Below are 20,979 nucleotides of genomic sequence, written 5' to 3'. Positions count from 1 at the left end.
TTATTTGCTTATTTTTTTCCAAAAGTTCAAATAAAGGTTTGCTGAATTTTAAGAAATTACAATTTTACCTTTTGAAAGGTACCCAATATATACAATTGTTTCCTTACCAAATTATTCATATGTTATTTAGCAGTAGCTGTCTCATATTTTTCTTAAATAATATCAATCACAAATAACTCAATTATATCTTTATCGCAGTAAAAAAAGAACTTTAGTTGATGTTTCTCCTCTCATTTATTTCCATTACTCACACAGAGACTGTACATCCACAATAGGTTGTGCAAAAAACATTTCAATCACAGTTGATAGCAACATGCTCCTTAAGATAGTGGCTCACACAATTAATAAATATGACTATATATGGCACACAATGTTTTGAGCGTTCAAACATGAAAATGCATTTTGTTCCCAGTGGAAATGAGATGACCTCCTTAAAATGTGGTTGAATAATTCAGTATTCCAAGGTAAAATCCAAGAATGGGTCCATAATTGCAACAATTTTTCATGTTGCTATCAAAACAATAAATATTTTCTTCAAATATTCTAGGGTCATATGAATGGATACTGAGTGGATAACAGTGGGAAGTTCTATTATAGCACTGCTTACTGTCTCTGAACATCCTGCTGTGACATAAAAACACCCCCACATCCCACACCCAACCCAGTCACTCAGCCTCCTACCCAGCATCACAAGCACATGTTTTGTCATCTCCTTCCCGGTTGCCACGGCAATGCAGTTATAAGGCTTCATATCTGAGATGGGTAAGAGAACACACAGGCAAAGCTCCTTTCTCTAAGTGATGCTCATGATTCATCAAGTTGCCAGTTTCGATGTTAATCCAAATAGTTGTCCTAGCAGTTTCCGCCAAGCTTTCTTCACCTCCTTATTCCTTAGACTGTAAATCATGGGGTTCAGCGTGGGTGTCAAAATGGCATAGAAGAGAGAGATCAGCTTCTCCTGAAGCACAGAAGGGCTGGGATTGGGTTGGATGTAAGTGAAAATGGCCATACCATAGCACAGGACAACCACTGTGAGGTGAGAGGCGCAGGTGTGGAAGGCTTTCTTTCTCCCCTCTGTGGACTGGATCTTTAGGATGGTGGAGAGGATCCTGATGTAGGACAGGAGGACCAGGCAGAAAGGCGTCATCAGCAAGACAATGCTAGAAACCATTATTGAGATCTCATTGGAGGAGGTGTCCACACAGGCCAGCCTGACCACAGCTAGGATTTCACAGGATATGTGATCAATATACTTGTTCGTGCACATAGGCAACTGAAAGGTGATGGCAGTATGTATGAGAGAGTTGACAGAGCCACTGACCCAGGATGTGATGGCCAGCCTAGCACAGAGCCCTCCATGCATGATGACCGAGTATCTCAGGGGGTCGCACACAGCCGCATAGCGGTCATAGGCCATCACGGCCAGGAGAACAAACTCAATCCCACCCAGGCCCAGGGAGAAGAATAACTGGGCTGCACAGCTCACGTAGGGGATCCCTTTATGTTCCGCAAGAAAATGCACCAGCATCTGAGGAACGATGCTTGTGGCATAGGAGACATCAACAAGGGAGAGGTTGGTGAGAAAGAAATACATGGGAGTGTGGAGTCGGCTGTCCAGTCTGATCAGAAGAACAATGAGGACATTACCTAGCACTGTCACCAGGTACATAACCAAGAACAGGACAAAGAGAGCAACTTGAGCGTCCCAGTCACTGGACAGGCCAAGGAGAATGAATTCTCTCACCCAAGTCTGGTTATCTGCTCCCATTAAAAGATGTGAGGTTATTAATCTGCAGAGACTCAGAAATAATAGAAGCTGTTGAATCAAAGAACCATTTTTGTTGTTCAGTTGCTAAGTCATGTCTGATTTTTTGCAACCCCATGGACTGCAACACACCAGGCTTTCCTGCCTTCACTACCTCCTGGAGCTGCTCAAATTGATGTCCATTGATTTGATGATGCTATTTAACCATATCATCCCTCAGATGCACCCTTCTGCTTTTGCCTTCAATATTCAGTCAAAGAATCATAAAAATAATTTTTTATCAATACATACTGTATGAAATTAACCAGCCTGAGCTGTTTCAGATCATTTATGGGTCAAGATGACAGGCTTTATACTGATATATATTGTATCTACTCTGTATCAGAGACAGCCCAGTGCTTTTATAAGAACATGATGTGGTCTCTAGGAGATTCAGTTAAAGTCTGAAGATAACCACAGAGCAATTTTAAGAACTTCATATCTTAGCCAGCTTACAACAGATTCTAGGATATGGAAAGGATGGTAGGTGACAATGATGGATAAAATGATAAACAATGAAGAAAAACTTGGTTGGAATTTTTTTTTTAAAGCATGCATTAGACCTGTCACCTAGACCCATGCTGATAAACTGGATAAATCTATTATAAAAGGAAATACTGGAAATAGAGAGAAACTTACAGAAAGGTCTGGAATCAGTGAACCTAGGTTTGAAACTTAATTTAGCAGCAATGTGATCTTGGTTTAGTGACAAACTTCTATTTATGAAACAGACTTATGCAACTCACAATACATTTAAGCTCAAATGAAGGAAATTTCTGGAGAAAGTACTTGTGAATTTTTACTGGTAGTAGTTCTATAGTAGTATGACCAGTAGTAGTAACATGACCTCCGCCTGGGGGTAAATAAAGTAACAGATGTGACTTTCCTCAGATCTCCTCTATAGATTCAGACATAGACGTTTTAAAGAATAAAACTGTAGGCAACAGTTAATGAATCTTAGGGCTTAGTGGGATATTCTGAGGACTTTTTCTTCCTTTTGGTGTGACTAGACTCTGGTCTCTTAGCCTTTAGTGGAATGAGACAGATAAGAGAATTGTAGTTGGGCCTTGTTTTATTTTTTCTCTTCAACTTACTATTATTGATAATCTACCATTTTTATATTGGCTCAAAAGAAAACAAGGAAAGTTATGAACGTTTAGGCTTTCTCAATATAAGAAAGAAAGGAAAGCATATGGCTAAGGACCCTTTCTTACTGTTCAAGGCAGAGACGGTATGGATTCTTGTAGATACACATTAGAAAAGAGTTTCCATTTTGTTTTCTTTTCTTAGCAGCACTTTTTCAGTAGATCTAATATGTTTTAAGGTCAATTTTGAACAACAGAAATAGTTTTTTACTGTGTCTGAAGCACTGACTCATTCTTACTGTACCTCCACACCTGTATATTTTTAATTTCCTTTCCTCTCAGTGGACAAAACAAGAGAAAACAGGAGACAAAGGCAGCGAGAGAGATTGAGAGGAAAGGCAGAGCTGCTTGCCTCATATCTGAACCCACATAGATGTCAAACTGGGTTTCTGAGCAGAAACATGAAGAAAAGTGTTCATGCTTCCACTCTTAAAGGACAAAACAAGCAGTTCAATAAATGCCCTTCTTATTCATGATTTAGACACATAGATTTTTACAAACATCTTTCCTGATGTCCTTCTCACAACCTGATCGCCCCTTTAAACAATTCCTTCATTTCTGCTACATCAGGATACTTTCATTACCACCCCTCACTTTGCTTTCCTCAGTCATGACCCATCTGAGAAAATATCTACTTCCTGGAAACCAGTGTGGAACAATGACCATAGTTGAGTGTCAGCTTTATTCAGCTCTTTCTCCTATATAAGTTTGTCTGTGTTCTCCTCTCAGTATTTGCTACAACTCCAGCTACTTAAACATTTCTGCCAGGTACCTTATGCTCCTTTGTTGTTGTGTAGTCGCTAAATCATCTCTGACTTTTTTGGAGCCCTAAGAACTATAGCCTGCCAGGCTCCTCTGTCCATGAGATTTCCCAGGCAAGAATACTGGAATAGGTTGCCATTTCCTCCTCCATGGGATATTCCTGATCCAGGGATCAAACCTGCATCTCCTGCATCAGCAACAGATTCTTTACCATTGAGCCACCAGGGAAGCCCCAATGCTCCTTTAATAGACAATAAAACCAGAGAAAGAATGTCAACAAGATGGCAGAATAAGATATTCCTAGCTTTCTTTCTTCCCATGGATACATTAAATAAACATCTATACACAGATCAATTCCCTCTGACAGAAATTCAGAAACTAGTTGAGAGGCTCCTATACATTGAATAATTGAGAAAACATACACATTAAAACAAGCAGAAGAATCTGAGACATGTTCATGCCCATGAACGCCACCACTGACACATTGCCTTACAAATGGAAGGAATCCCACAACTCCCAGCATTCCCTGGATCACACATTAGGAACACCAACTTTGATGGCTGCCACCTGAGGGACAGGCTCCCAAATCACCTGACTCAGATCTGGGGCCTCAGCACTCAACAGTACCACATATGTTTAGTTGCTCAGTTGTGTCTGACTCTGCAATCCCATGAACTGTAGCCCTCCAGGCTCCTCTGTCCATGGGATTTCCCAGGTAAGAATACTGGAGTGGGTTTCCATGCCCTCCTCCAGGGGATCTTGCTGACCCAGGGATCGAACCCACATCTCCCACATTGCAGGCAAATTCTTTTACCATCTGAGCTACCAGGGAAGCCCTCCATGGAAAGGACTAACTGTGTATTTTCCCAGTTGCTGTCTTAAGGTCAAGGTTCTAATTACCCTGCATCTGTGAGCCTGTAGGGCAGGTAATTAGTAGTCCTCAGAGAGACTGAAGAAATGAGCACTTTCTGTGCCTTGCCTCTACAGAATACTTCCAAATTCATTTTATCAGGCTAGCACGATACTGATACCAAAGTCAAACAATGATACCATGAGGTAAGACCAACATCTTCAAAGAACATAGATGCAAAAATTCTTAATAAACAGCAAACAAACAAAATTCAAAAATACATGAAAAGGATTGTATACAACAATCAAGTGGGATTTATCTATGGAACGCAAGGATAGTTCAACATATCCAAATCAATCAAGATGACACATCACACTGGTAGAATGAAAAATGCAGAGAAAGCACCTGGCAAAGTTTAATAGTCATTCATGATTAAAACTCCCAACAAAACAGATATAAAAGGAAATTTGCTGAACACAATAAAGGCCATCTATAAAAAGCCCACAGCTAATGTCATAAACAATGTGAAAGAACTGAAAGTTTTTTCTCTAAGATTCAGAACAAGGCAAGGATGTCCATTCTCATCTCTATTCAATACTAGAAATATTAACAGAGCAATCAGATAAGAAAAAGGAATAAAAGGTATCCTAACCAGAAAGAAGTAAAATTATCTCTGTTTGAAAATGACATAATCTTATGCAGAAAACCCTAGACTCTACCAATACACTGCTATAAGTAAAATGAGTTCAGTAAATTGCAGGATGCAAATCAACAAAAATTACTGGCATTGTTGCAACATCACTCCATCCAAAAGGAAATCAAAGGAAAAAAATCCTACATCAAAAAGAATACTTAGGAATAAATTTAACCAAGAAGAAAAATGATGTGTGTGCTAAAGATTATAAATATTGAAGAAAGACGTTAAATAAGACATACCTAAATTGAAAGATATCTCATGTTCATGTCTTAGAAGAATTAATATTGTTAAAATGTCAATACCACCCAAAGCAATATGAAGATCCAAGTCAATGCCTACAAAATTGGTAAACTATATACCTAATAAAGCATTGATATCCAAAATATACAAAGAACTCCCACAAATAAACAGAAAGGACAGCAAACAGCCTGGTTTTTTAAAATGGCAGAAGTCGAGTAGAGATTTTTCCACAGAAGACATATTTATGAGGATGAATAAGTCTAGAGATCTAACATATAAATAGCTGACAGATATATTTAAAGATATTTTAACATCACCAATTATCATGGAAATCAAAATCAAAATCACAATGAGCTATAACCTCACACCTGTTAGGACAGCTATTACCGAAGGAAAAAAAAAAGGTAAGTGTTAGCAATGATGTTAAGAAAAGGGAACCCTTTTACACCATTGATGGGTATGTAAATTGGTATGGCCAATATGGAAAACAGTATGGAGACTCTTTAAAAAATAGAACTATCATAAGATCTAGCAATTCCACTTTTGTACATAGCCAAAGGAAATGAAATCAGTACCTCAGAGTTATCTGTACTCCCAAAATCACTGCACCGTCATTCATGATAGATAAGAGATGGAAACAAATTTAGTATTTACACATACAAAAATGGAATATTTTTCAGCCTTAAAAGGAAAAAGATATTGTCATTTGTAACAACATAGGTGAACCTGGAAAACATTATGCTAAGTGAAATAAGCCAGGCACAGAAAGAGAAAAACTGCATGACCTCACTTATAACGTGGAATCTCAACATCAAAGACAGAAAGTAGAAAGGTGGTTGGTTACCAAGAGCCGGGAGGTCGAGGAAATGGGTAATGTTGGTCAAATATACAGAGGTGCATAATTTAGGGTGAAAAAGTCTAGAGATCTAAAGTAGACCGTAATGACTGCAGTTATTAATATGGCATTTAATACTTGGAATTTGCTAAGAAATTCGATTTTAGGTGCTCATCACAAACAAACAAGGAATTATGTGAGAGAACAATAAGAACAATATGTTAATTATCTTGATCATGGTAATCACTTCACTATATGTGTGTGTGTGTGTGTGTATAAATAATCATGTTGTATACATAAAATAATACAAATTTTACTTTAAAAATAAAACTAATAAATCTTATGTATATCCTTTGGGTAATATGTTCATATGTTCAAACTTCAATACCTCTCGATGTTTTGAGTTTCTTGTTTACTCAAAAATAAGCAAGCTCTGCTGCCTGCTCAGAACATTGTAGTGAGCAGTGACACACCTCTGTAGTTCCTCTCCTTAAACATGAGCACCATGAGGGAAGGACTTGCTCATTCTTGTGTTTTATGTATTGAGGTGGATGTAGGGTGGTTACTGTGGCCGTAACTAATAGAATACAGTATGTGATATTACCCAATAGGTGTCATTGAAATAGTCAATGAAAATTCATCTCCTGAAAGCGCTGCCACTAATGCCTGAGATCTATTACTTTTATGTTTAGCATTTTCCTCTTAATGAAATGGTTAGATAAAACTAATTAGGAGTTTTAAAATACAAAGTATCTAATCTTAGTGTGAACTAGTATATCAGCTTATGTGCATGCGTGCTCAGTCGCTTAAGCTGTGTCCAACTCTTTGCAGCCCCATGGAATGTATCCCACCAGGCTTCTCAGTCCATGGAACTCTCCAGGCAAGAATACTGGAGTGGATAGTCATTCCCTTTTTCAGGGCATCTTCCCAACCCAGGGTTTGAACTTGGATCTCCCACATTGCAGGTGGATTCTTTACCATCTGAGCCACCAGAGAAGCCCATTTAACAATTTTAATTGCATTTAGTTTCTATTGCTACTATGTGGAACAATACTCCAAAATACTTGATTTTCCTTTGTAAGGAAGAATCCAGGGCTTGACACGTGGGTACTTTTTCCTTTTCCACATTTATTGTCACATTTTATTAACCTGCCCTGATCAGTGTATTACACATTTAAAACTATCTAACAACACTTTCTACTTGTACCCGCTGACAGTTTCATAAATTATCTTGCTCCTTTTCCACTCATTAGAAAAAAGTATTAATTTGAAAAACTTAGCAGGTATATATACTACAGAAGAACTCCTCAGTGTAATACCATCCAGAATTATATTTCAGAATAACAATCCCTTCCATTAATCATGCCAATTCAAAGACTATGTGGATGGATAAACCTCAAAAATCCAATCTCCAACAGTGTGAAGGCTTATAGGTGAGCCCGCGACCCTTATGATCTCCACATTACCCATTCACTGTAGAGATGATACCTTCAGCTAAGGGATGGAAAGCCAACACCTTTTTTTCTCTCCTAAAAGTGTTTGTATGTCATCTTTTGTAAGAATCCAAATAGAAGTCCTAAATGTAGAAGCAGAGCACATGAAGGGGGGCCCACAACCTAAAGATAGGTTTTCTTTCATGCTGGTCAGAATAAATGAGAATCATACCTTTTGGCAGTTGAGTTGTCAATAGAAATGGCACTTCAATTTAAAGAAAGAGTCATCTGACCTGTAGGTGAATACTTGGTTGCTGTATACACTAAGTGCATCTATCATGAGCAGAAATATTTGCATCAACCTATTGTTTGGAAACAAAAGATCTCAAGGTCACTTAGATGGATGAAGTTTCAAATATGGTTTAATACCCTGAGAGGGAAACTAGTTTTTCTTCTTCATGGTTTTATTATCTATTTCACATCTAGATTTTTTTGTTGCCTGACTTTTCATGTAAGCTGAGTCCAATTATTGAGACATTGTCCAATACGTGAAAACCTGAAATTCACCTTTGATGATATATGTTACCATGATTTCATTTGTAAATGCTCACTTTCTTTGTATCTCTCATCCGCTATAGGTAAGACTAGGGTATTCTTTTGTAGTGTAATTCCCTAAACTTGGAAGCTTTCCACAGTATAATCCCTACAACTTATTCTGTAGAGTCAGGAGACCTCATTTCTAGTGCCACTTCATAGTCTTCCTGTTTATGAACATAAGCAATCCATTTAATAATTTTACATTTCAAATTCCTCTCACAGAAAGGAAAATCCAAATACTATGAGAAAAAGACACTTTAAAGCTATGTCCAGAGATGTAATATACTCCTCCTATTTGTTCAAGAATATCAATATCTAATAATCATTTACATCTTGGCTTCTTTAATAACTGTTTCCCTGAAAAAAAGATGCAGAATGTATCCATAGGAATTCCAATCGTTAATTATTAATCATCTTCACTGCTCCCCTCTGTTTCATATTTTCTCTTTCTCTCTGCCAGTACTAAAGTTTAAAATTGAGAAACTCATACAACAAAAATATAATTAAGCCTCCAACATCTGGAAAGCAGTATTATTTTACCACCTTCGCTATTTTACACAGGGTGAGAAGATTCCAACATTCATGGTTTATATTTTCAACTCAAAGTCTTTGACAAGTCACATCAGTTCTATTTCTACCTCTCCTGAAAAACCTCTGCTTACAACCATCTTCTCTTAGTACCTCTATTAACAAACATTCATTAGTACCAGAAAAAAATGGTCATGTGTTCTTCGGTTCAGGTTTACGTTGCTTTCTGAAGACTGCTCTTCTTCAAAAAAGTGATGGACCATAGGGATTAATTTTCTTGGTTTCTGGGCTAAGATCACCTGTGACTAGTTTAGTTTGTGAGGGAAATTGACGAGAAGCAGCTCACAGGTGCCCCAGAATTGGCTCAGACACAAACCTAATGAGGTGTGACAGTGGCTGAATTAGAAATGTATGCAGAGTGCCTTTGGGATCTGTAAGCATTAGAGCATTAATTGTTGCCTCCACTCCCAACCCTCAAGGGCAGGGCCTTGATGCCATACTTCTTCTCTCTGTGGAAGATGGTACTCCATCCTCCTCAGACTACAACAAACTACTGAAGCCTTAGGTCATTCTAAGAAGCTGGAGATGGCAGCTTTTTGAGGATAGGATAATCTTGTACAGCCCAATCATGATATTTAGCTCTCAATATATGCCAAAGAATGCTCAAACTACCACACAATTGCACTCATCTCACACGCTAGTAAAGTAACACTCAAAATTCTCCAAGCCAGGCTTCAGCAATATATGAACCATGAACTTCCAGATGTTCAAGCTGGTTTTAGAAAAGGTAGAGGAAACAGAGATCAAATTGCCAACATCTACAGGATCATCAAAAAAGCAATAGAGTTCCAGAAAAACATCTATTTCTGCTTTATTGACTATGCCAAAGCCTTTGACTGTGTGGATCACAATAAACTGTGGAAAATTCTGAAAGAGATGGGAATACCAGACCACCTGACTTGCCTCTTGAGAAACCTGTATGCAGGTCAGAAAGCAACAGTTAGAACTGGACGTGGAACAATAGATTGGTTCCAAATAGGAAAAGGAGTACATCAAGGCTATAAATTGTCACCCTGCTTATTTAACTTATATGCAGACTACATCATAAGAAACACTGGGCTGGATGAAACAAAGCTGGAATAAAGACTGCCAAGAGAAATATCAATAACCTTAGAGGTTATACATAAAGGTATACGCATGGCATATACACCCTTATGGCTGACAGCAAAGAACTAAAGAGCCTCTTGATGAAAGTGAAAGAGGAGAGTCAAAAAGTTGGCTTAAAGCTCAACATTCAGAAAACGAAGATCATGGCATCCGGTCCTATCACTTAATGGCAGATAGATGGGGAAACAGTAGAAATGGTGGCTGACTTTATTTTGGGGGGCTCCAAAATCACTGCAGATGGTGACTGCAGCCATGAAATTAAAAGACGCTTACTCCTTGGAAATCCCTGAGGATGGTGATTGCAGCAATGAAATTAAAAGAAGCTTACTCCTTGGAAGGAAAGTTATGACCAACCTAGACAGCATATTAAAAAGCAGAGACATTACTTTGCCAAAAGGTCCGTCTAGCCAAGGCTATAGTTTTTCCAATGGTCATGTATGGATGTGAGAGTTGGACCATGAAGAAAGCTGAGCGCCAAAGAATTGATGCATTTGAACTGTGGTGTTGGAGAAGACTCTTGAGAGTCCCTTGGACTGCATGGAGATCAAACCAGTCTATCCTAAAGGAGATCAGTCCTGGGTGTTCATTGGAAGGACTGATGTTGAAGCTTAAACTCCAATACTTTGGCCACCTGATGCAAAGAGTGGACTCATTGGAAAAGACCCTGCTGCTGGGAAAGATTGAGGGCAGGAGGAGAAGGGGACAACAGAGGATGAGATGGTTGGATGGCATCACTGACTCAATGGACATGGGTTTGGGTGGACTCCAGGAGTTGGTGATGGACAGGGAGGCCTGGCGTGCTGCCGTTCATGGGGTTGTAAAGAGTTGGACACGACTGAACTGAACTGAACTCCTTGGAAGGAAAGTTATGACCAACCTAGACAGCATATTAAAAAGCAGACACATTACTTTGCCAACAAAGGTCCATCTAGTCAAGGCTATGGTTTTATCAGTGGTCATGTATGGATGTGAGAGTTGGACTATAAAGAAAGCTGAGCACTGAAGAACTGATGCTTTTGAACTGTAGTGTTGGAGAAGACTCTTAAGAGTCCCTTGGATTGCATGGAGATCAAACCAGTCTATCCTAAAGGAGATCAGTCCTGAGTGTTCATTGGAAGGACTGATGTTGAAGCTGAAACTCCAATACTTTGGCCACCTAATGCAAAGAGCTGACTCATTTGTAAAGATCCTGATGCTGGGAAAGATTGAAGGCAGGAGGAGAAGGGGAAAACAGAGGATGAGATGGTTGGATGGCATCACTGACTCAATGGACATGAGTTTGAGTAAACTCCGGGAGTTGGTGATGGACAGGGAGGCCTGGCATGCTGCAGTCCATGGGGTCTCAAAGAGTCAGACACCACTGAGTGACTGAACTGAACTGAACTGAACACCTTTCCTCATGAACAATGACTAGACCTGCATCCAAACTTGGGCAAAATTTAAAAAGCTATTCCCTTTGGCTCCACGTTGCCTTCATCTCTCCTTCTGAAAATAGAGTTGTGTTTCCCTCCCCTGAGATATGTGCCAAGAATCTAATGGACTCCTGTGAGCAATGCAAGGACAGAGGGACAGCCAAGTACATATTTTGCATTGGTTTTCAACTTTTAGAAACAGTAATGCCATACAGAAAGATTTAAGACTCAAAATAAGGTCCCAGAAAGGGAATGAAGAAAACCTTATGATTTATAGGGGGGAAAGGGGGAAAGGAAAAAGGTCAATTGAAATCCTCCACACAGAAGTATGAACTTCTATACCTCTTCAAATCTTTAATTTTTATGAAGAGATTCAATGTAATTTTGATAGAATACAGTCACATTAACATTCTCTAATATATTCTGTAGGCATTGCACATCTTTTAAGTGAATTATTTATTCATTTATCTCCCAGATAATATTCTTAGCATCATTAACACATTTACTTATTTACCCCTCTGTAACCATCTCAATACTCACTCACTTGCTCATGTGCTCATCCAACCATCTGTGCAACCCATCAGTCATCCACGTTATAACCCTTCTATAACCCTTGTTGTCGTTTTTGTTGTTTAGTTGCTAAGTCATGTCTGACTTTTTTGTGACCCCATGGACTGTAGCCCATCCAGCTCCCCTATCCTTCACCATCTCCCAGAGTTTGCTCAAATTCATCTGTCCAAATTCATTCATGTGAGTCAGTGATGCTACCTAGCCATCTCATCCCCTGTTGCCCCCTTCTCCTCCTGTCTTTGGTCTTTCCCAGCATCAGGGTCTTTTCCAATGAGTCGGCTCTTCACATCAGGTGGCCAGAGCATTGGAGCTTCTGCTTCAGTATCAGTTCTTCCAATGAATATTCAGGACTGATTTCCTTTAGGACTGGCTGGCTTGATCTCCTTTAAGTCCAAAGGACTGTCTCTTGTCTTTTCCAGCATCACAATTTCTTTATTCTTCAGTGTGCAGCCTTCTTTATAGTCCAACTCTCATATCCCTATATGACTACTGGAAAAATAGCTTTGACTATATGTACCTTTGTTGGCAAAGTGATGGCTCTGCTTTTTAATACGTTGTTTAGGTTTGTCATCCCTTTCCTTCCAAGGAGCAATTGTCTTTTAATTTCATGGCTTCAGTCACCATCCTCAGTGTTTTTGGAGCCAAAGAAAAGAAAATATGTCGCTGCTTCCACCTTTTTCCCCATCTATTTGCTATGAAGTGATGTAACAGGATGCTATGATCTTAGTTTTTCTAATGTTGGGTTTCAGTCCAGCTTTTTCACTCTCCTCTTTCACCCTCATCAAGAGGCTCTTTAGTTTCTCTTCATTTTCTGCTTTTAGAGCAGTATATACCCACTCCAATGTTCTTGCCTGGAGAATCCCAGGGATGGGGGAGCCTGGTGGACTGCCGTCTATGGGGTCGCACAGAGTCAGACACGACTGAAGTGACTTACCAGCAGCAGCAGCAGAGCAGTATATGCATATCTGAGTTTGTTGAAATTTCTCTCAGCAATCTTGATTCCAGCTTGTGATTCATCCAGCCATTTCACATGATGTACTCTGCATAAAATGTAAATAAGAGGATGACTATATATGCCCTTGTCATACTCCTTTCCCAATTTTAAAACAGTCAGTTGTTCCATGGCTGGTTTTAACTGTTGCTTCTTGACCTGCATACAGGTTTCTCAGGAGGCAGGTAAGGTGATCTGGTATTCCCATCTCTTTAGAATTTTCTACAGTTTGTTAGGATCCACACAGTCAAAGGCTTTCATGAAGTCAATGAAGCAGATATTTTTCTGGAATTCCTTCGCTTTGTTTATGATCCAGCAAATGTTGGCAGTTTGATCTCTGGTTCCTCTGCCTTTTCTAAATCCAGCTTGTGCGTGTGCAAGATCTCTGCATATCTTAACTTCAGAGTCCCCTAATGTCCCAGTAGTATCACTGGAACAGCCCCTTCACTGGTCTCCTTGTCTCTAATCTTTTCTTCCTCTGACTCATTTGCCACAGTGATAATTCAAAAATGTAAATTTTATCAACCCAAGCTCCTACTTCAAAATCTTTACTAGCTTCCTGTTGCTTTCAGGATAAACTTCAGAATAGTTTAGCATTTCATGGCCTCTAAGACCTGACTTCTCCCTGCTTCACCCTCACTATTTTTTCGGTCTGCTCTGCCCTGAAAGCCAGGGTCCAGGATAGTTTTGAACACTCATGATCTCTTCCAGCTCAGCACTTTTTACAAGTTGCCCCTTGGCTCAGGTTGATCATTATTTAGATAACTTGTTCTCACTTTTCTGGTCTCCATCCAGACATTTTCTGATCCTGTCATATAGAAGATTTCTATAATCACCCCTGAAGCCTTATTCTTTCTGTGACACTCAGTGCATTTTATCTGTTTCATTATCTGCCATCCCAACTCTGTGGCCATATCCCTGTCAGGATTGTTTCGTATTAACTGTTGTCTCTCAAGAACCATTCATGCTACTAACACACAGTAGACTCTCCACTGATATTTCTGAATTAACAACAAGCCTGGTAACAATGACTACTTTTAGGAATGCCTGATTATATTCCAAAATGTGTGTTTCCCTGCTGGCTCAGACAGTAAAGAATATGCCTGCAATGTAGGAAAGCTGGGTTCAACCCCTGGGTCAGGAAGATCTCCTGGAGAAGGAATTAACTACCCAATCCAGTGTTCTTGCCTGGAGAATTCCATGGACATAGGGGTCTGGTGGGCTATACTTCATGGGGTTGTAAAGAGTCAGATGAAATTAAAAGACACTTGCTCCTTGGAAGTAAAACTATGACAAACCTAGACAGCATATTAAAAAGCAGAGGCATCACTTTGCTGACAAAGGACCATATAGTCAAATCTATGGCTCTTCCAGTAATCAGGTATGGATGTGACAGTTGAACCACAAAGAAGGCTGAGCACTGAAGAACTGATGCTTCCGAACTGTGGTGCTAGAGAAGACTTCTGAAAGTCCCTTGGACAGCAAGGAGATCAAACTAGTCAATCCTAAAGGAAATTAACCCTGAATATTCATTGCAAGGAGTGATGCTGAAGCTGAAGCTCCAACAGTTTGACTACCTGATACCAAGAGCCAACTCATTGGAAAGGACCCTGATACTGGGAAAGACTGAGGGCAGGAGGATAAGGGGGCACACAGGATGAGATGGTTGGATGGCATCACTGACTCAATGGGCATGAGTTTGAGCAAACTCAGGGAGATAGTAAAGACAGGGAAGCCTGGTGTGCTTCAGAACATGGAGTCACAGAGAGTTGGACGTGACTTAGTGACTGAACAACATTGCAAATTTTAGCATTGATAGTTTTAGGTAAACTTAATACATCAAATGGATTTTGGATTATATGAAACTTCAGTTTGTTTAAACACAGAGACTGTGGGACAACGTGTTCACAAATGGGAAAACTGCCCCTCAACTGATATGAAGAAAAGACAATGGAAGAAAGGACTTTGAGATGTCTTCAAGGGGGTGAGGCCATGAGCTTCCATCATAATCTTTCTCCCCATTTCCTTTTCATTATCCCATGTACAATTACTTCTTCTGCCTCTTTCTCCTTATTTAGGCTGTCTCTCAGAGGTGAGGTCTATTCCAGACTATTCTAACCTCTGCAAATTTACAAAGAACAACTAGGGCCTACAGTGTGTGAGGAGGAGGGATGGGAGAAGGGGTTTATAAGGAGACTGGAGGCTGACATGGGCACAGCTGACTCAACTATCTTGATTCCCAAAATACATATTAACGTTGTCTTATCTTTTACTGCCTTTGCCTCAGGAATCTGTCCTTCCTTAGGTTAACTACATCTTTTGTTTTATGTATATGATTTCATATATTATATACTTATTTGTTTCTAAAATCGCAAAAAAAGAAATTATAGATGTTTCAGAAGTTGGATTGGTTAAACTTTTAAATGGTACCCTGTATATATGCAGTAAAATTTCTCTCAAACTGCACAGTATCAAAAAAAGAGCTTGAAACATAGCTTTCCGTGAACAGTAATAGCTTGGCATAGAAACACCTTCATTTATATCAGTGTAAAACAAGACCTTTAATTGATTCTCCCACTGAGTACCTCCAGCACTCAAAGGCTTTATGTCCGTATGTCATAAGTCCAGCACTAAACATTTTAACCAGTCTTTAAAGCAATACTCACCTAAGAACAATGACTCCCACAATTATTGGCACATACATTATTTTAAATAAGTCTAAAATGTGAAAATGGTTTTGTTTCCAATGGAAACAAAATAACCTTGTACAGTGTAAGAACCACTGGTCCAAAGTAAGATTTATGAATAGACTCATGATTACAAGCAATATGACCAATCAAGATAGCAAATGACATTTTAAAAAATATTATCAGTTCACATGAATGGAGACCAAGCCAGTAGTAGAAGTTCTATTACCGTAGTGCTTAATTTCTCTGAACATCCTGCTGTGACATAAAATGTTCCTGCATTAAATGCCTTAACCTAACTCCTCAGCTGCCTACCCAGCATAATCAGCACACATTTTGTCATCACATTCCTGGTTGCCAGGGTAATGCTTCATAGCAGAGTTAGTGGGAGAACACACAGGCAAAGCTCTCTTCTCCAAATGATGCTCATTATTCATTAAGCTGCTAGTTTCGATGTTAATCCAGATAATTGTCCTAGAAGCTTCTGCCAGGCCCCCTTCACCTCCTCATGGGGTTCAGCATGGGTGTCAAAATGGCGTAGAAGAGAGAGATCAGCTTCTCCTGAAGCACGGAAGGGCTGGGATTGGGCTGAATGTAAATGAAAATGGCCATACCATAGCACAGGACAACCACTGTGAGGTGAGAGGCACAGGTGTGGAAGGCTTTCTTTCTCCCCTCTGTGGACTGGATCTTCAGGATGGTGGAGATGATCCTGATGTAGGACAGGAGGACCAGGCAGAAAGGTGTCATCAGCAAGACAATGCTAGAAACCATGATGGCCACCTCGTTGGAGGAGGTGTCCACACAGGCCAGCCTGACCACAGCTAAGAGTTCACAGGATATGTGATCAATATACTTGTTCGTGCACATAGGCAACTGGAAGGTGATGGTGGTCTGCACGAGAGAGTTGACAGAGCCACTGACCCAGGATGTGATGGCCAGCCTAGCACAGAGCCCTCTGTGCATGATGACCGAGTATCTCAGGGGGTCGCACACAGCCACATAGCAGTCATAGGCCATCATGGCCAGGAGAACAAACTCAATCCCACCCAGGCCCAGGGAGAAGAATAACTGGGCTGCACAGCTCACGTAGGGGATCCCTTTATGTTCTGCAAGAAAATGCACCAGCATCTGAGAAACGATGCTTGTGGCATAGGAGACATCAACAAAGGAGAGGTTGGTGAGAAAGAAATACATGGGAGTGTGGAGTCGGCTGTCCAGTCTGATCAGAAGAACAACGAGGACGTTCCCCAGCAGGGTCAGCAGGTAAGTGACTGAGAACAGGACAAAGAGAGCGACCTGAGTGGCCCAGTCACTGGACAGGCCGAGGAGAATGAATCCTCTCACCCAAGTCTGGTTATCTGCTCCCATGAAAAAAATGTAAGGATTAGTCTGCAGAGAGAGTCAGAAATAACAGAGTCTATTGAATTACAGAACCCTAAAAATCACTTCTATCAATATATACTGTATGAATTTGGGCACTCCTAGTCAGATGTTTCGGATTGCCCATGGGCCAAGATGACAGGCTGCCTCCTGATGTACGTGGTACCCATTCTGCATCAGAGAACAGGCCAGTACCTTCATAGGACTTAATGTGGTCCTTGAGAGACCCAGTTAAAGCCTGAAGATGGTGTAGTACGATTTTAGGAGCTCCACATCTTTGCCAGCTTACCTCAGATTCTAGGACATGGGAAGGACAGTAGGTGACAATAAGTCTATCTTTAAACAGTGAAGAAAGGCTGGTGGGAAAGTTACAAAACTTCCCTTAAATATGTCACCGAGGCCCATCATGGTATAATGATGGATTTATACATTTCTATTATAAAAGGAAATGTTGAAAAGAAGCAGGTGCTTGTGAAAATATCTGAAATCAGAGAATCTAGGTTTGACACCTGATTTTATTTATCAACTCTGTGATTTTTTGGTTCAGTGGCAAATTTTGTTTATGAGACTCACCAGTACATTTAAGCTCAAATGTAGGTAACTTATAGAGAAAGTACTTTGTAAACCGCTACTTGTAGTAGTACTACAGTAGCGTGAGAATTAGTTGTGGCACGATCTCTGCCTTGGGGTAAATAAAGTAGCAAGTATGATTTTCTCATGAACCCACCGGCCCTCCCCCACCAACAATTCAGACACAGATAATACTAGAGGCAATTTTTAATAGCACTGAGGGCTTAGGAATAGTATGTCCCTTTGAGAACCTGGGGACCATTTGTCTGACAGGCTTGTCTGTTTAGCCTCAGTGGGATACAATGGGATAGATGATTGTAATTGTATCTTGTTCTTTTCATTTTTCTCCTTTCAACTTGTAGCTGGTAAAGATCTACCGTTTTATATCAGCTCAAAATTAAGGAGATGAGAATATGGATGGTTGACTTTTTATTTACAAGACAGAAAGGGAAGCAAATGCCTGGCAACCTTTCTGCATTGTCGAAGGCAGAGAAGGAGGTATGAATTCGTGTAAACGTACAGAGGAATGAGGTTGACTTTTTGCTTTCTTTCATCCAGAAAGTGCTTTTTTCAGTAGAATTATATGCTATAATATCAATTTTGAATATTAATAAGAAGGCATTTACATTTTTAAGAATATTTTTTATAGGACTGATTCACTTGTATTATTTCTCCACGCCTGCCCAATTCACTAACTTTCCTTTTCTTTCAGTGCACAAAACAAAGCAGGAGATAAGGCATTAAGAGGGCTTGAGGGCAGAAACAGAGCTGCTTGTGTGATCGGCAAACCCTAGGGGTTGGGGCAGGGTCTCTGAGCAGAAAACTGAATACTGCCTGAGCTTCAACTCTCTTACCTGTGTGAAAATTAATAAAGGAAAACCCTAACTAAGGAAGTTCAGATAGGAAGTCTCAAGCAGACCAGCAACATAAATTAGAGGATGAATCATCAATTACTAGGGCCCAGAGAAGAATTATCAATAGGAAAGAATCATCAATTGCGAACCTCAACAGGAAAAGATATACAAAATATACACATTGCATCTCCTTTTAGAAACCGACTACCCCAGCAACTCAGCCAGGGAGACACTGTCATCGCCCTGAATTCTCAAGTCTCTCCAAAAGACTTTGGTTCAAAACAATTCTTTCCAACACCCTCCTTTTTCTCTATAAGCTTCCTCTCCTTTGTTTGTGGTACGTAACAATGGCTTTTGCTACAGCATGCCCTGAATTCCAACTCCTCTTGCTCTTCCCAAATAAACCCATTTTGCTGGTAAAATAACTGCTTTGAGACTGAAAAGCTGTTAAAGGACAAAACAAAGCAAGTAGGTTTAGAAATGGCCATATGTTTCACGATTCAGATTTATACATTTTCCAGAATGTCTACACACCTGCTATCCTCTACTGCTCTGTCAAGACACTTTCCACACCATCCCTTGCTTTGCTTCTCTTCATCATGGTCAGGCTGAAAAGAAACATCTACTTGCCTCAAAAAAGGCTGTCAAATATAATTCTGAAACTGCAAGAAAATATTTAACTTAAAAAAAATTGTGAACTGTTGTTGACTATATAGCAGACCTTCAGCAGAAAGTAGACATTTCTTTTTTTATTTTATTTTTTAATATAAATTTATTTATTTTAATTGGAGGTTAATTACCTCTTTTTCTACTAATTTGGCAAATTTCTATAAAGTCTCATCTTGGCTAGATGCTGGTGTTTCAAGATGAGTATTACACTTATCTGTGTTCAAGACCTAAGCCATCTGTAGAGGAAATGACACAAAACACGTCATCCTCACATCATTTTCCCCTCTGAGGTCTGTGCAAGCCACCTGGAGAACAGGCCAGCCAGTGACTCCCTGTGTTCCTCTAACTCATCCAGCACATCTCTCTACTATAGCTTGTGTCTCCTTACAAACACAAATGAGGGACTGGGTCGCCTCTCAGCACAGGTGTGAGCTTCAGAGTCTAATAGTTTCTGTTTTGAATTCATTCTCTTCCACTTCCTGAAGCAAGCCACTTGCCCTCTCTGAGTCTCATAATTCTCATCTATACAGCATGGGTAATATTGGCCTACCGAAAGGATCACTGGTGAAGTTAAGGAGCTGAAGATCCAGCATTGCTATCAGATCAGATCAGTCACTCAGTCGTGTCCGACTCTTTGCGACCCCATGAATCGCAGCATGCCAGGCCTCCCTGTCCATCACCAACTCCCGGAGTTCACTCAGACTCACGTCCATTGAGTCGGTGATGCCATTCAGCCATCTCATCCTCTATCGTCCCCTTCTCCTCCCACCCCCAATCCCTCCCAGCATCAGAGTCTTTTCCAATGAGTCAACTCTTCACATGAGGTGGCCAAAGTACTGGAGTTTCAGCTTTAGCATCATTCCTTCCAAAGAAATCCCAGGGCTGATCTCCTTCAGAATGGACTGGTTGGATCTCCTTGCAGTCCAAGGGACTCTCAAGAGTCTTCCCCCACACCACAGTTCAAAAGCATCAATTCTTCAGTGCTCAGCCTTGTTCACAGTCCAACTCTCACATCCATACATGACCACAGGAAAAACCATAGCCTTGACTAGATGAATCTTTGTTGGCAAAGAAATGTCTCTGCTTTTGAATATGCTATCTAGGTTGGTCAAAACTTTCCTTCCAAGGAGTAAGCATCTTTTAATTTCATGGCTGCAGTCACCATCTGTAGTGATTTTGGAGCCCAGAAAAATAAAGTCTGACACTGTTTCCACTGTTTCCCCATCTATTTCCCATGAAGTGGTGGGACCGGATGCCATGATCTTAATTTTCTGAATGTTGAGCTTTAGGACAAATACCCACTACTTGTTTATGATAATTGATAGAAGCTTTGATTCCAGGCTTTCTCTCTCACATGATCTTATTCTGTCATTCAGCCTCTCTTTTGATCATTCTGGGGTCTTTCCTACTTCTGATAAGCTCCTTTTCAACTTCATTATAAAAAATAAACAAACCTTTCAACATGGAGAGAGGAATCTTCACTATTTTCCATTTTAATTCTTTCTTTCACATCCAGCTTTCACACCGAGTTCTCAAATGATTGGTGTCCACTTGCCAGGTTCATTTCCTCAAAACATTCATTCTTTAAGACATGGAAATAGAGTTTTCACCTTAATTAATTCATGGAAACACTCATGGCCTTCTAGGCATCAAACCCAGAGACTTTCATTTCTTTTTCATTGCTAACTTTGAAGAACGTTAACTAATTCCTCTTTCTGACTTTTAACTCTTTCACTTCTGATCTGATTTTCCTCCAATCTGTTATTTCTCATCTGCACACTTGGG

At 40.0% G+C, this 20,979-nt stretch overlaps 2 protein-coding genes across 2 annotated transcripts; both read right to left on the bottom strand.

Annotated features, from left to right (window-relative positions):
* Positions 1-814: 814 nt before the first annotated feature.
* LOC102278747 (olfactory receptor-like protein OLF3) lies at positions 815-1,768 on the bottom strand. The gene has a single exon (XM_005886738.2). It carries the CDS (start codon positions 1,766-1,768, stop codon positions 815-817), a length of 954 nt encoding a protein of 317 aa, XP_005886800.2.
* A 14,448-nt stretch (positions 1,769-16,216) lies between these two features.
* Positions 16,217-17,089, bottom strand: LOC102281745 (olfactory receptor-like protein OLF3). Its single transcript, XM_005886748.2, has one exon. The coding sequence runs from the start codon at positions 17,087-17,089 to the stop codon at positions 16,217-16,219; it is 873 nt and encodes a 290-aa protein (XP_005886810.2).
* Between the last annotated feature and the right edge of the window lie 3,890 nt (positions 17,090-20,979).

Source organism: Bos mutus, chromosome 4 (assembly GCF_027580195.1).
Source record: "Bos mutus isolate GX-2022 chromosome 4, NWIPB_WYAK_1.1, whole genome shotgun sequence".
NCBI classification, from domain to species: Eukaryota; Metazoa; Chordata; class Mammalia; order Artiodactyla; family Bovidae; genus Bos; species Bos mutus.
Note: the sequence above shows the minus strand (reverse complement) of the source record. Positions and strands in the feature narration are given on the sequence as shown.

Excerpts from the sequence above, each read along its gene's own strand:
- LOC102278747 (XM_005886738.2), bottom strand. The coding sequence starts at position 1,768 with ATGGGAGCAGATAACCAGACTTGGGTGAGAGAATTCATTCTCCTTGGC.
- LOC102281745 (XM_005886748.2), bottom strand. The coding sequence starts at position 17,089 with ATGGGAGCAGATAACCAGACTTGGGTGAGAGGATTCATTCTCCTCGGC.